This window comes from Mugil cephalus, chromosome 4 (genome assembly GCF_022458985.1).
Source record: "Mugil cephalus isolate CIBA_MC_2020 chromosome 4, CIBA_Mcephalus_1.1, whole genome shotgun sequence".
Taxonomy (NCBI): Eukaryota; Metazoa; Chordata; class Actinopteri; order Mugiliformes; family Mugilidae; genus Mugil; species Mugil cephalus.
Window position 1 is genome coordinate 22,974,104 of NC_061773.1, and position 16,058 is coordinate 22,990,161.

Genomic DNA, 16,058 nt, shown 5'->3' on the forward strand with positions numbered 1-16,058 from the left:
GTCTCTGCGTAGTCAACTTAACCCAGAAGTATAAACCGCCTATTTCCTTGCACACAGACACACACCTGGCTGAATGTCAGGGTTAGAAATCTGATCCCTGGTGACAACTACAGGACATCAGATATGTCCCCGCAGCGGACGTGTTTTAGCCGTAAATCAATTTTGCTGTTTATATTTCTACATAAGTGGACATCATTGATGCTAGTTTGACTTGATTCGACAATGCAATACAATTTAGGGACACAGGAAGTGAGAGACTGGTCTCTAGTCTGATTCAAACCAGAGATTTCTTGCCAGGGATCCTCCGAGGTGTTGAGGTTTGTCACATTGGAGTCAGCTGTAAGGTAAAGCAGCGTGACATCGTGTGTTAATATTTGATGACGTCTCTCCGCTCACACTGACCGACGGGAGCAGATTTATGCGTTTATTTATTTATGGCCGTGCGCACATGCGAGCGTGTGCGTTTTAAAGCATGAAAGAGGAGAGCTGCTGCCTTCAACCAGCTGTGCACCAGAAGAGAGATGAGGTGAGTTGCGCACCAGAGACCGCTTCCCTCCTGTTATCTTTGGCAGCGCTCGCCGAACATCAGCACAACGAGCCTCCTGCTGACACCACAGTGAGATCTGCCAAAGAGGAAACAACCACAGATTTACACTTTTATCCCTCTAAGAATAGGCCGTCAACGCCAAACTCGCTGCGAAGGTTGGCAGTAATCATCCGATCATGGACATCTCACTCACGCAAAGTGAGCAGCTCTTGGCCAAAGAAGCATCCCGAGGTCTGGTTTTAGTTTAGCTGGCTTTGGCTGTGGAATACTGATGTTTCGAATATACAAGACAGGAATCGCAAATGAACGCACGCGAGTGTCACAGAATAACTCCATTCAAAAAAATACTGTCTGGTCACCTCTACACATGGCAGGAAGTATCATTTACTGCCTGCATATATTTCTTAATGTATTGAAAGTCGCTTGAGTCAACGTCAAAGAAATGCTCTTGGACCCACATGAGGTCAGATCAGGTTGATTTTGACTCCTAGAAATGCGCAAAACCTAAATACTGCAATAAAAAAAATGGTAATGGAAATGAGGTGGTTTTTCAGATGTATTGATATGAACGTTTATTGTAAAAGTGCAATGGAGACACTTCCCCGTCACCGGCGTCACTGGAGATGACGCAGGGGGTCATGCGACCAGTTCATTTTAAGTCCTTCTTCCTCAAAGTGAAGCCTCCATGAAAATTTAGTCACAGCTCATTCGCAAAACACTTTTCAATGGAAACACGTACAATGAGCAATTGCACTTGAATGAAATTTCTGAAATATCGCTTTTATTTCGCAAAAAGCTGTAATGGAAACAGAGCTACTGATGCACTGATTTTCTCCAGTCTGTTGTTAATGTGTTGGAGCTTAGAAAATGGATGAATTGTTTCTTCACGGCAAAAACCATCTGGACTGGATTTCGACCAGTTGCTGCTTCTCCACACGTGTCAACATGCATCGGTGTAGTTCTTGCTATAATGGGATCTAATCCTGAACTCTCAGACAACACAACCGCAAATGTTTCATTGTTACACTGAAGGTAAATCATGAACTGTATGTAAAGATGTCACCTATAGGATTCCCAAAGATAATTATGCCTAACCTAACTTTTAGCATTGATGGCCTTGAAGTTGATGACGTAGGCTTGTGCAACGTACTCAACATAGCTAACTTGTAGCTATTGCTAACGGCTAACAAGGCTCCTCATCAATAACATGGAACTGATTTGGATATCATATGTCCCACATGCAAGGTTTGTAAAAAACAATAATGGCTAAGGATAGCAAAACAACAAATGTATTCCACCACCTGAAGTACAACCACAAGCCGGAGTACAACAAGAGCCAACAAATGCGTCATGAGAAAGCAGCCACATCCTCCCAGTGGGATCGTTTTGTATGACCTGTTCCCCGGCTAAAGCTGTACAGGAAAATGTTCTCAATTTTAGCGTTTTATCAATGAGAACGAACAAAATGTTCCGTGCAGACCACAACAACGGTTATTACGGTAGCCATTGGCAAAATCCTTTTTTTTGTACCAAGCTGTGAATTAGTTTATTTCAGCAGTAATGTTGGGCCTTAAAAATGAAGGTCTGAGGGAGGTTTAAATGCATTTTAAACAGGCCTTAGGCGGACGTTAGAAGAACCGCACCTCAGTGTTGGCTACATTTGTAGGTTGTAGCTTGGCGTCAACAGTGACATTAGTTTTGAAATTCACAGAAAATACGGAACAATACCTCATTACCTACATTTCTGAAAACCCACACAGTTACCCCCCGTTTTTGTCGGCAAAACAAACATTCTCGATTCCAGTGAATATATCCTCAAATCCTCAAAATCCTAAAGTGACATGTTTAATCAGGACACATTTGAATGGATGTCTTTCTCTCCGGCGCTCGGTCCCTTGTTTCTGAGATAAGGAAGGAAATGGAATCTGCTGAAGAGGCCATGCAGAGACAATGTGAGCTCACAGAGCAGGCAATTTTAGCCTGGGATAAACATTTATACATCTAATGAACAAGGGGTCCATGCAGCAATTTCCATCATTGTATATGTCAATCTGTTGGTTGACTGGGAGGCAGTGATGGGACTATTTGACCAGGCTCTCATTTCTAAACCCGAACCTCTTAAAGTATTTTGCTCAGTCAGACTATGACAGCTACCAAGCATACATGCTACGACATGTAGCGTGAATGTGCCAAGAATTGTGACATGGGATAATGCATGCTGCTGCGGTGGGAAAGAAATGGAAGTGGAATCAAAGTGGAGGGACAATCCAGGGGTTGTGAAAGACAGGTTTATATTAACAAGAAGCGGTGTTACGCAAGACCCCTGCACACTCGCACAGCTAAGGAAATGAAACAGAAAGAGCCTGGAGGGGGAACATGGGCGAAGATATTAATTTTAGTTGTTGTATACCTGCATAATAAGGTGCTAATGAAGTTCTAAACAGACTAAATAAGTAATACATCAACTTAAAGCCAATTATTATTGATTTATCACGTATATCTGAAAAGCTCCTGATTTTCCACCTCATCACATCTCGATTACATCAGTCGTTCCTCTGAATTACATGTTAGTCATTGCTTCATTTCTGGGGAATTGGGAAAATGAAATCGTCGTCTGACGTAACCGCTAATGATGAGCAGATTGATACTGAAATATCGATACTTCCGATACCAGGTCTTTATTATATCATTATTTTTGATACTTCAGTCATTCGAGGTTAATGTAGAAACACAGTGGAAATTAACTAAACTACTGAGTTCTGTCAACGCAACAAACCTCGTGAAACACCTCAGGTTTAACAACAACACAGAATATGATGAGGAGGACAGAATTACAGTGATTATAATAGTTATAGTTGTTATTAATAGTTAAACAATCGTTTATTCTAATGCTCTTATCATTTCACTTATTTTCTTTTTCACACATTTTGTATGATTGTGTCTCTCTGACGTCTTCTATTGTTTATGAAGCCATGATTTGAAATACACTACTTTTTTTTTTTTTTTTTTTACCACATTAGGATATATTTACACAAAGCATGAGTATCAGTATAAGTATCGGTAATTTTACTCAGTATCGGATCGGAAAGGAAATCGGTGGTATCGAACACATGACTAGTTACTGTTACTGTAAAGAGGACATTTAAAACTAACTACTTCAAACGCAGCTTGTTTTATGGACAGTTAGCATTTAGCAGTTAGCTTGTGTGCAGTCACGGCCGTTTGCTGCGTCCGCTCCGTCCGTGCCATCCGCTGCTCTTGACATGGCGGTAGCATTTCAATTGCAGGACGTGATGTGACTCAACATTTATGAAATTCCACTGCACGCTTCAAAGTTGCAAGGCAAACACTTCTCTGTAAAAACGTAAAAAAAAAAATAACACTTGAGTGGAGCCTTAAGTGCCCACGCTCTGGTTTAATAATGTCTTTTCCACAGTAGACCTCACCAGTCACCGTCAAAATTGCTCGTTCCACGTACCGTTGACTCTTAATCTCCCTTCTCGCCAGCCAAAATTTCATTTTACAGAACCTCCCTGTTCGGCGAGCTGCATCTGTCTGTAATGGCACATGCACACACTTCCACTCAGTAATTCCCGCAACAACGTCTCTACACCCACGTTCCAAAGCAATGGTATGTATATATATATATAAAACACAGCCATCCTTCCTTCCTGCTCATGTTCTGACATATTGACCATTATCTCCCCGTGACTGCGGTTCAGCTGTTCTGATTTTTTCTTTTTTTCCATGTATCAAATCCTTGTGAAAGAGCGAACGTGTGGGTGACTTTGCGGGGGCGGGAATGATGGATTCAGGAAAGTGCGGGACTGCTGACAAGGCAGATGGGAATGTTTTCGTTTTGCTTACATGGAATTCCGCTGGGATCCGAAGGAGGGACGCCGGCTGAGCGGCGTAAAGAGGGGAAATCCACCGGTTTCTAAAGAGGGCAATCAGTGCTCGTATCTCGTTGCGAGAGATTGTCAATCACGCTTGTGCTTTCCCGCGGCGCAGGGGTGTTTGGATTCAGAGGTGATCAGGGCTGGTGTGCTGCCAAACGCACAGCGAGCCTGTGTCAACAACCTGCGAGGGAACGAGGAGGGTGAAGTGCCTCACTGCAATGTGGCCGAGATTACAGGGGCAGATTTTTGAGTAGTGTGACGCAAACTGGCTTAGACTCATCCATTCGGCAGGAGACAACAGGAAGGTAGGTGGAGGAGAGGGAAAGCTGAGGAAGGCAGAAGAGTAAACAGGAAGAACAAACTGCAAATTAAAGCTGAGAATAATGAAAAGATGTAAAGGAAAACAACGGTTCCTGAAACCAGGGGAACACATCGAAACAAAGGCGGAGAAAGTCCAAATCTGAACCAGCTGCTCAAGTGGATCCCAGATGTGAGAGAGAGAAAGAGCGAGAGTCAAGACACACGCATAAACACACACCGTCTCCTTCGCCCGGCTTCGCATGAGGTGGCTGCGAGCCAAGCGTGAACCGCATGACTATTTCATTTGTCACCTCGGGGGAAGCTGTGTCAGAGCAGCGTCCGCCATTCGACAAGGCGGCCGTCCACTTCCTCCCCTGGACTCCAGCTCTGTCTTCTGTGTCTTTGTGACATTATTCTCGGGGAGAAAAAAATTTGTGTTTTCACGTGTTTTCATTCATTCATGCTTAGCTGCTTGGGTGTGTGGTCAGTCCGGAGCATAAATCATGACGCATGCAGCGTATTATTGTACGAAATATAAAACAGGTTAGCAGGACTCCAGCACACGGCGGTAACGATGGGGACTATTCATCCTAGTAATCCTAATATGAATTTTTAATATTAAACAACGTTCAGAACGCTGCGCTGTGAGACACTGACCATTTTCAATATAACGCTTCGAAACACACATGGTGAAAAAAAGATACCGTGTCGATTATTTGTTTTTTTTTTAAGGGGACCAGATGTCCCAGATTTCTGGGGACAGTCCCTGTTTTGGATGACCTGTCCCCTGGCTATAGCGGTCTTCAAAAATGTCCCCGATTTTAGCTTTTTGTAAATGAGAAAAAAATATGTTGCGCGCGGACTACAGTTATTACGGTAACCGGTCGCTACTGCTATTGACATTTCAGATATAGCAGTTTAAAGATGAATAAATGTGAATAAAAATGTCAAAGTAAATGAAACCGTAATTGTCCCTATTTCTTTATTTCTTCTTGATAACATTTTTTTTTGTTTGTTTTTATGTCCGAGCTGTAATCTGGATGTCTCCAGATTTCCACATCAGCAGGCAGTTCTAACACAGGGCCATGTTTTACTACTAGTGTGGGATTATTCTACAAAATTTACTCATCCTCACAGTAAAACCAGTAGAAAATGTTGTAAACACGTTGTTATGCATGAAAAAAATACCCTAATATACCGTGATACCGTCAGAATTTTGAAAAATACCCTGGTACATTTTCAGTCATACTGCTCAGCCCTAATTCTTCTTCCTTTTTTTTCTTTTTCTATCTTCCTTCCTCTGACCTCGACGTCCTACGTCTCGGACCAGTGCATCTTCCTCTCTGCACGCCCGCTCTCACCCACAGACATCTGTCCGTCAATCGTCTCTGCGTTCCCGTTAGCCATCCATCATCCCCACAGCCGCGCCACTTCCTGCAGTCTCCTGACTGCACCGAGTTCAAAAAACACACCGACCCACTCAGCTACTGAAACTCCTTTACTGCTGCAGCCGCTGCGATTCAGATCCACCCCACACCTGCTTTCCCAAGTACAGATAAAAGCAGCGTGTGGAAGAGAAAGACAAGCAAAACGACATGACAGAAAACCTGTGACAGATGCGTGCAACTGCCTCGACAAAAGAGATCACTGACATGGCGGATGTTGACACAAAAGACATCTCAGTCTTTCCGTCTCTCTCTATGTCTCTGGGTTTTTTTTTTTTCTTTCCTCTGCCACTCGGTTAAACCAGTTGGGTTGTCTTTTGAAAGCAAACAGCAGCACCACATAATTCCCACATTGTGTATAGATGACAAACATCCACTCGGGGCTTAAATGTCTCTTTTTACAGGAACACGACTATTACTCATACCAACGTCAAAGGAGGGGATTTATTTCACTGGCCATGGTCTTGAATTATGTTTAGATAAACAACGGAAGAATGTCTATGTGCGTGTTTGGGTGTGAGTTTGACAGCCTTGTGGAACAGGCTAGCCCTAATGCACTTGGGTTTTGACGTTAGTCTCCTGAACAGGATGTAAACACTGGGGACTATGGTTGATATTTCATGGACTGGTTTCGTTTTTTAAGTGGTTTACCGGGAAATGCTTCAGGATGAGATCCTCTTTCAACTATATATATATATGAAAAACACTAAATTGTGTATGAAACACCAAAAACAATTAAAAAAAAGCCAAAGTGGAGTTAAAAGTTCATTCTTGCTGACATAAACCTCACTGCTGTGGGATTATTTTTTCTTCCGGGAAGCCGACGGATCGACCCTTCACCTTGGTCATGTCGCAATGCGTCGCCATATGTCGCCCGCCAGTCATTCTTCACGCACAGATGTTGCTACATGTTAACAGCTTCATGCATGTGTGCGTACACACACTAACATCTTGAGGCTTTATCCATGCATGCCTAAAAGAGTGGCAGTCAGCACTGAGGTCTGGCCACCACAGATGCATTCCACACACTACACACCGGCCAGTCTGGCTGGTTTCCCCCTCGTGTGATTTAACGACTTCCTGGGGATTGAACTCTTTCGCAGTTCAAACACGGCCTCCTTCTTGAAAGTTCCATCTAAAGTCCGTCTGCTGGGTCGTCCCCGTCAGCGGCCCTGGTAAAAGGTACAACTGCAACAACTCAACAAACCTGTAACGAGGCTGGGTATCCTGCAGCAGAAAAGCCTTGAAATCTGCAGTCGAGTCAAGGCAAACACAACACTCGACACTGGACAGGAACCCCAAAAATAGACAAATGTTTCTCGCTGAGAAAATACCGCGCGCTGCCAAGATGAAGAAAGCAGAAACAAGACGCAGGCAATTTACTTAATAGTTCTGATTCGAGTTTCAACAAGCCTTGGCAGGATTTTAACCGAACGCTGAGCTCGGTTGGGGGATGAACGATTGCGCAGAGAAGTTATTTACTATGTACTACAAGACAGCACGGAAGATGTGAGGTGGGTCGATTTGTGCCGCATTCTTCGCTCTTGTAAATCACGACTGAATCCATTCTGAGTCTTCCCGCTATGAGGAATCTCCTCAAAGATACTGTATCTCCATCACAAACCACAACTGGGCCCTTTTAAAATAATATCCGACACCATTATCGGATGTCCCCAAGTGGAGAAGAGGAAGATTAGCCACAAACACTTGAGCTTCCCTTTGCACACCTTCTGATTGTCTTTCATTTTGAGTTTTAAATATGTGCCTTTTTGCCTACCTAGACACCACCAATCACTAAAATAACTAACTTCAGAAAGTGCGTGATTAAACAAACCATTTGCTAAACCTCGCCCATGAAATATTGTTAGTTCAGTCATAACTGCCAAGACCCATCGCGCTCTCTTGTCCAAACTGGAATCCAGTCGCCGTGAAACTTCTGGTTGTGCTGGTTTCACACACACAAATGAACTTTAATCTCCCTGCTCTCCGGCCGCGCATTGTGCGTGGAGTGGCGGTAGATTACCCAGAGTTACTTCCAAAGCCAAGCGAAAGAAATCATTTTATTAATGGATTAAGACGTAACGACTCGTTGGTGACACGTCCAATGTGTTTGAGCCAAGGCGAGACACTAAATAAGTGTGTATTGTGTGATTTTGTCCTGCCGTTTTACCAGCTTTGGCTTTACATTGGCTAATCATATTGGCATTTAGGCAGCATTAGCATACTAGCTGTATTAGCTGCAATAAGCCCTAATATAGCTAATACGCAATTTTAGGGCATTTGTATTAAAACTACAGCCTTGCTGCACTTGTATTAGATCATGAATAATCCTGGTAAAACATTATATTATTAGGTTTTACCATTTTATTATATTACAATATTTTAGGTATTAAATCAACTTAACCAAGAGACTAGACAGGTTAAAGGTTGGACCACAAAGCCACAGCAAATACACGTTAAATGTTAAAATATTTTACATTTGTCAACGAGCACAGAGGTCCCCACACGTCCTTTTGAACTCCACTCATACGTAAACGTGAGTTAAACCCTTTTTTTTTATTATTAATTCTATGTCCTACACACTATAGAAATTGCATTGAGGCTCTCGGGGTAAGAGGCTGACAGTGTGTGAGCTTTAATAGGGTGTGTAGGCTATCCACTTGATTTAATCAGAGCGCGGTCCCTGATAATCCTATTTCATATATGGGTCCCCGGGCAGCACGTGCGGCAGAGCGGCAGAAAATCTGCTTCGCCGCGGACTCAGTGTCCACGTGCCGAAATGAACGTGAACGCGCCGAACTACCATTTCCCCCGAACAAGCCGGTGCAGAGAGCAAAATGAGAACATGATTCGCCTACGCGCTAGCCAGCAGGCAAGAGCACGCACGTGGCGCACATGCAAATCAGATAGGAACAATTAAAACCACATTATGAGTCAATTACCGAAACCATCATTATCAATTTATCACAGATTTATTTCCTTTAACATTCGTTTGAAATGGGAAGTCTGATTTGTGAGAAGTGCAGGCAAGCAGGTGGAAACACCGGATTTGTGAGCAGAGAAGCAACTGTGATCTGCACACATCATGTTTCCAAGGAAACGAAACCCTATTTGCACGGGATTAGTTTTACCTGGGGACCTCCGGTGATTTCTAATAATCACGGAGGTCGTCTGTGATCTTAATCCCATGTGAATTGTCCATGTCCGTGATTATAACCATTATTCTCATAACACAGAGGTCCTCTGATAATACCAATCCAGAGCAAAGCGATATCTCTGTGATTTATGGGCGAGTTTTTACTTTTTCGCAACTTTTTCTGCCTCTCGTCACTTAAGAATTATAAATAAAATGTTTTGTCATTCAAAGTTTGGACAGATATTAGAGTGTGAAGTCGAGATCAACTGTTCACTGGTTTAGATCTGATGAAATCATTAAATCAACCATTAATGTGTTCATCAGCAAAGGTGTCTCTGATTAAAATACCACCAAGTCGTTGGTAAATTCTTCCCCGTGATAAATAGTATCAAAAATATATTTTTATTATCCAAGGAAATAAAAATTGTCTCTGACATGCAATGGAACATGATGGAAAGTAGCAGAGCCACAACAACGCAATGTAAATTCGACTAAAGAGTAGAGTGTGTTTATCCTGTGTGAATGCGCCACATGAAACACAGAAGTAGGGTTGAAGTGTTCAGTTTAACAGCCGGTAAGATGCTGTGTGATAAGAGATGAGATGTACGGCTCTTTGAAGGGAGGCGGATCTTGTGGATCTGTTCCTTTCAAAGAGTAGCTAAATTAGTTTTTTATTTTTAAGGTGCATAAACAGTGTCATAGGATAAGATTTGGATCAGAATAATTCAAAATCCTTTACCAATATATATTCTCTTGGTAGGTTATCTGAGTGTGATATCTAAAATATATATGTGAGCAAACATGTAGCTTCCAACCTCTGGTGACGTCTGAGACTTTCAATTACTTATAATACTTCCTGAAAAAGTATTACTGCTTCCTCTGCACACAGAGTTCAACCTCTGCTGCCGCATTTTGTCATCCTCTAATTTACAGAAGGAGTGTGCTCCTTTTATTTTGTATTACGTAAGGGCATAATTCAGCGCAAAACAAACATCTGCCTGCTTTGTTCACCTGATCCACCGTCTTTTTTATGGCGACTTTCCTTTGTTGTGGCAAAAAAACCAACAACTCTACATTAGATCTTTAGACGACGCAGTGATGCTGCTGCACCAACGCGACCCGCTCCCCGACCCTTCCCACACCACATCTACACTGCTTTGAAGTAACCGCAATTTTTCATGCTTCTGAGATGACAGGCTTGTTTTTTTTTGCAGTTCACAGTTGGAGCATCCACCAAGGCCTCTACCTTTACACATACGCAGTAGGAACTAAAATATTTATTTGAACTCGCGGCGGACGTTGGGTATTTTTAACGGTCCCTGGTGGCCTGCATTGTCTTTTTGTGACACTCGCAGGTTAAAAGCAGTTGAAAGGTCAATGGGAAGTTAAATGCTTGAATCCCAGGGAGCAGTTTCTGATCTCATCTGTAACATTATTGTAAGAAAAACAGTCGCTCGCCGTTTCACAATCCCCACTTTGTTACGGCCGAACCGTTCAGACCGCTTCCCCCCCTGTAAACTACATAAGAGTGTGAAACGGTTAGCAAAGCTTAAAATAAAAGGACTGCATTAGACACTTGTGAATAATTCAGGTTTTACAGTTTCAGACAGGAAATCCAGCCATGCAATATTCACATTGCACAAGAGAATCACGCTGCAGCTCAGAGTGGAAAAAACAATGCAACTTGAGGTCAAATTGCAGTTAACTACAACATAAAGATTAAAAACGCTCATATATTAGAGCCACAATATAGATGTTAAACCTACATAAATAGATTGTCCCCAAGTCAAGGGTTAGTACGTTGGTCCCTGACCTTCTATACCTTCAAATGAAACCCCACTGCCTTAGAGAGCAAATCCCTCAAGATTAGGGTCGAAGGCAGGAGATTTGCTTGCCATTTCATGGTGTTTGCCAATAAACGCAGCTGGACGCACTGGGACTGAGCGGTTTAGAGGAAAAAAGGAGAATACTTGCCTTTAGTATAGCAATAAATACGACTGATAGAAGTTTAAAATGAATAAATATATAGAGAGAGGTTAAGAGGATAGGGACTCCAGCCCAGTTGGCCATTCCCTCTCTTTGGAGTCTTTCTCTACACTTGATGATGCAGTTTTAAGGGTCACATAAGATGTTTTCGGTGAAATAAGATACAGATAGACAAGGTGTACAGTTAAAAGCTGGGAACCTCTACTTAGGGGTGGAAAAAAAATATCGATATGGTAATATATCGCGATACTTTTTATTCCAATACAATACCGATTTAAAAAAAAAAGAAGAAAAAGTGCAATGAATTATCACTGTCATCTAATGTACATAAATACAACATGTACTTTAAGCTGCGTTTAAAGTTTCTCAGTGAATTTTGCAATATATCGTAATACTGCAATAACGTATCGTATCGTGACTCAAGTATCATGATATGTGTGAAGTCGTTGCCAGTACCCACCCCTGCCTCTCCTACTTCCACGCCATCACGCTGGGACACTTCCCATGCAGCAGTGCTTTAGCCAAGGCGCAGTGTCATCAGTGTCAACCTACTTTGGCCACAGGTAATCTTATTCAGCACTTTAACAGATTTCATCCCCCACTTTAAATTCATCCGCACTGTAGAAGTTTCTGTTTACCATTTACTCTGCAGGTAACATGGCTACACTCTCTCCACTGGCGGCTGACGCTGCGTTTTCTTGTGGAATACAACAGATAAGAGTCTCTCTCTTTACCCTTGAGTAAAACAGAGGGAAAGAAAGTTCCTGTTACCAAAAGTACAACAATTTCCCTTATTTACACCTTTCACAGGAGGCAGACCAATAGGACTTCATGATCTAATGTGATGCTCGAGTGATGATGTGGCGACGATGACGCAGGTAAGGGACCAAAAATCCAGTTAAAAGAAACCAGGACACTTTAATGTGCCAATAAATGGAGATATGCTTTTAAGGCAATGTGGGAAATCTCATATAATGTACCGTTCATTTTATTACACAAGACGAGCACTGATGTTAACTCAACACCTATGGAGAACCTAAAACAGCACAGCGGCACAAACAATCGCGCCACGTATTTTTCCTCACAGAATATGGGGTTGTGACCCCTCGCCTATTATTCCTGCAGGTAACCGTAGCAACCAGCCACAGAGCAGATTCAAAACAGGTGGAGCACAAAAAGGACGCTCCAAACACGTGCCATCAGAATAAATATGATAGCAGAATAAGTTAATTAATTAACTTCTGGCTGCATACGGTGTTCACCTGAAGACTGTGTAGGGTATTTTACATGAGGAGCTTATAAAGCAGAAAGCAGTGAAATCGCACGACGCTTTTGCAAAAGAACAAGTCCATCTGCCATGTCCACTCATCCCGACACTTTCTAAACGTTGCTGACTCATTCACTCAACCTGTCGGGACCGCCTCATGATGCATCACGGGGGTGGCACAGAGAAAGACAGGAGGAATCAGACTGAGAGCGGGAGGCAAACAGGTGCAGGCGGCTCTCATTGGTTTACATATGAGACGGACACAACAGCTGTAGGCTCCATATTACCTCTAAGCGGGTTTCAGCAGGAGACTCGGGCACTAGACCGACAGCCACACTTAGAATAACTCCACTTTACAGAAAGAAATCTAATTATGTGACTGATTACTTTCAGTAATGTTTCAGAGAGACACCTTCTCAACCTTCTCAGATTTCTTTGTGAGTGGAAGGCAACAGGAGAAAATACTCGTCCCGATCAAATTATTCTCTTCGAGTTAAAATTCTAAATAATAATAATGACGATGTCTTTTCAGAGTGCCCACTCCATCCTCCATTCTTAAATTTTCTGTCCTTATTTCTCCCAGCTCTCTTACATCAAGTGTTGCTAGGCAACAGCTCACGCCCACCCATATCCACCTATATGCAATCAATGAATAGAAGGCTAAATTTAAGCTGTAAAAAAAAAAAAAAAAGGATCTAGTTATATAACCAGTGAAGACTTGGTACAAAACAAAGCCGTTTCCAGGGGAGTTTGATTCACAGAAATCAAAACCAGTATCCGAATACGTTACGCGGTCACGTGTGTTCGTTTGGCAACGTGCTCCGACTGCGACGGCTTATCACAACATCGTGTCATAACTTTCCTTAAACACAAAATTTTGCTCAGTGAACCAAGTGAAAGCGCAAACAAGCTAAGCGTTGTCTCATGCAAATCAGATTACACCCATTTAAACCAAGGACCCGCTGGCATGTCCACACTGCTCAGGCGTCGTCACGTGCTTTCGAGTGCAGCAGGCTCGGAGAAAAGGTTGAACTGAACGGTGTGCGTTACAGCTCCGCAGGTAAACCTTTAAAAATTCTTTCACGCTGACCCATTCACGCGTACACAATACAGGACTCGGTGCAGGTTAAGACCTGCAGAGAGCAGGGAGTCTGTTTACTTGCTTTGTGTGTGTGTGTGTGGGAAGGCAGACAGGACGGGATTTCTGCTCTTTGGCTGGATTACAGCACAATCCAGTACCATGGAAAAATCTACAATGACTGTGTGTAATTACCTGCTCAACACTGACTAAAGACCTGAACCGCTCATTTAAAAACACGCCGGGGTTCAGTTTTTATTAGGATTAGGCAGCTATTTAAAAGGAGCGCCACACACGCCCACGATGGTTCACGGTGTCCTCGGAGAGCATTGTCACTGTCTTCACTTTGACAGTTTTTGTCACATGGATGATGTTGCCTGGATTTTTCAGTAGTCCTTACAGGTTGCATCACTATATCGTAATATGACACTCGGCTCTGGTTGCAAACTACAATCAGACATCTGACATCTAGCAATAAGACCTCCCCTGCTCCGTGTAGAGGTCACCATGTCTGAAATATGCTCAAAGTGACTTTACAGTATCATGAAAGCACCTGATGATATGTATGTAAAACGCCCTTATCAGAACCTCCTTCATCATAATTGTATTGTACATCACTTGTTTCCTATGCATTCAAACATTAACATCAGCTTCCTCAGCTGTGGTGGAATGTTTCACATGACGTTCATCGTAAATCTAAGCTAAAGTGAACGCGGAGAGGAAAAAGGGGAAGTGTCTGAACGCGTCCCGCTTCTCTTGTCTCTTCGTGACCTTTCGTCTTTGCCGCCCATCATCATTAACGTGGGGATTTTAAGGGGCAGGTCGTCCGTCTCTGGGTGCCACGCTCTCTTTCTTTTACGTTGTGTTTGCTCACTCAAACGACAACCTGTCAGCCCGTGGATGTAGGCAACATCGCGCAAACGTGATGAGATGAGAAGCCGAGAGGAAGAGGGAAGCAACAATGTGACGGAGAGCAAAGAGGCAGCAGACGCTGACATGGAGAAACATGTCATGCCTTTGTCTAAATACTGAAGTAGAGCCTGGCCTACATGGTGTGGGATTTTTGCCAACTGGCCGGCAGGAGTGCAGCCAGACTGGCACGTGGACTTAGTAAAGCTACAACCCTCCAGCGAGCAGGCGAGGCGCCAAACAGCTGGATCTTTGTCCAGGATACAAGCTCCCATCCCGCAGAGAGCGAGTACTCCTCTCCTCTCCCTGCTGCCTCTTTTCCAGCGGGTTACACTGCTGCCGCTGCTGCTTCTGCTTCTGCTGCAAGGACATCTTCTCTACAGTGTGCACACAGGGACACACTGGGTGACCGCAGGCCTTTCTCTACAGCCAAATGAATGGACTGCACCCATGTGTCAAGCTGCAACACGCGCACACACACACACACACACACACACAAGAATGCCATTCTACGAACTGATTTTAGTCCTGATGCCAGGACCAAAAATGAATCATTTTAGATTCAAGCAAAATGGATCCTCACTGTGCGTGGCGGTGTGTCCCTCCTCTCACATGCACTAATTTCACAACCCACGTTAAGAAAAAAAAAATAAATCAAACCGACGCACATAAACCACTCATGGTCTTCCAGCAAATAAAAGCGCTAATAAACATCCAGATGTTGACACGTGAAATAAAATCTCAGCAATGACTGAAAATATGAATAAGAATTGGGGGGGAAAAAGACAGACAGACAGACAGACAAACGTCATCCCGCTGCTGAACACATGAGCGAATCAGGCTTTAAACGCCACATGTTTTAATTCACACAGTTGATGCCGCTTCAAATTGCGCATGAGGGAAGCCTGCTGTTTCCCGTCTAAATATAAATAAATAAATAAATAAATAAATAAAAAATCATGTCAGAGAAGGTGTGCCATTTTTTTTTGCGCACCGCTGTGATGTGATGTGCCTGAGAGGAACAGCCTTACCTGAATCGGGGTGAATCTTTTATACATTCTTCAAAGTCCACCGTCATTTTTGCGTTTACTCGTGTATTCCCACTTCAGTCTGCCAATGTCATTGCCCGCGGCGGGATGTCGCTTGAACTGTGCGGATGGTGACTGGTATTCCTTGACGCGCAGCAGTCTGTCGCACCTCTCCCGGTGGCACCGTGACACAAAATGCGAGCTGAGCGCGCGGCGGGCGGGTTATAGTTACTACTACACCGACAGACAGGCGAGAGGCGTAGCTGCACAGCGGAGCTTCAAGAGGGAAAGGAGAGCGGCGACTAGACACAACCCAGAGTAACAACCCACAGGAACACATGGAATCATGGGAAATGGGAACTTCTTCCTCGTTTCACGTTAGTACGCCCTTGGAAGAGGATTAGGGCCACTGTAAAACAGTTTATTAATTTCATATTCAAGTCATAATATATTATTATTATTA

At 43.3% G+C, this 16,058-nt stretch overlaps 1 protein-coding gene across 9 annotated transcripts in view; it reads right to left on the minus strand.

Annotated features, from left to right (window-relative positions):
• Positions 1-15,894, minus strand: part of LOC125006599 (arf-GAP with coiled-coil, ANK repeat and PH domain-containing protein 3-like) — a 57,786-nt gene extending 41,892 nt beyond the window's left edge. For 4 of the 9 annotated variants that reach the window (XM_047582791.1, XM_047582789.1, XM_047582784.1 and 1 more), the window contains exon 1: positions 15,599-15,893. In XM_047582791.1, the coding sequence (XP_047438747.1) occupies positions 15,599-15,645 (47 nt within the window). In that variant the 5' untranslated portion in view covers positions 15,646-15,893. Of the gene's footprint in view, positions 1-15,598 lie in introns of all 9 variants that reach the window. The other 5 variants (XM_047582790.1, XM_047582783.1, XM_047582788.1 and 2 more) reach the window with 3 other exon arrangements.
• Positions 15,895-16,058: the final 164 nt, after the last annotated feature.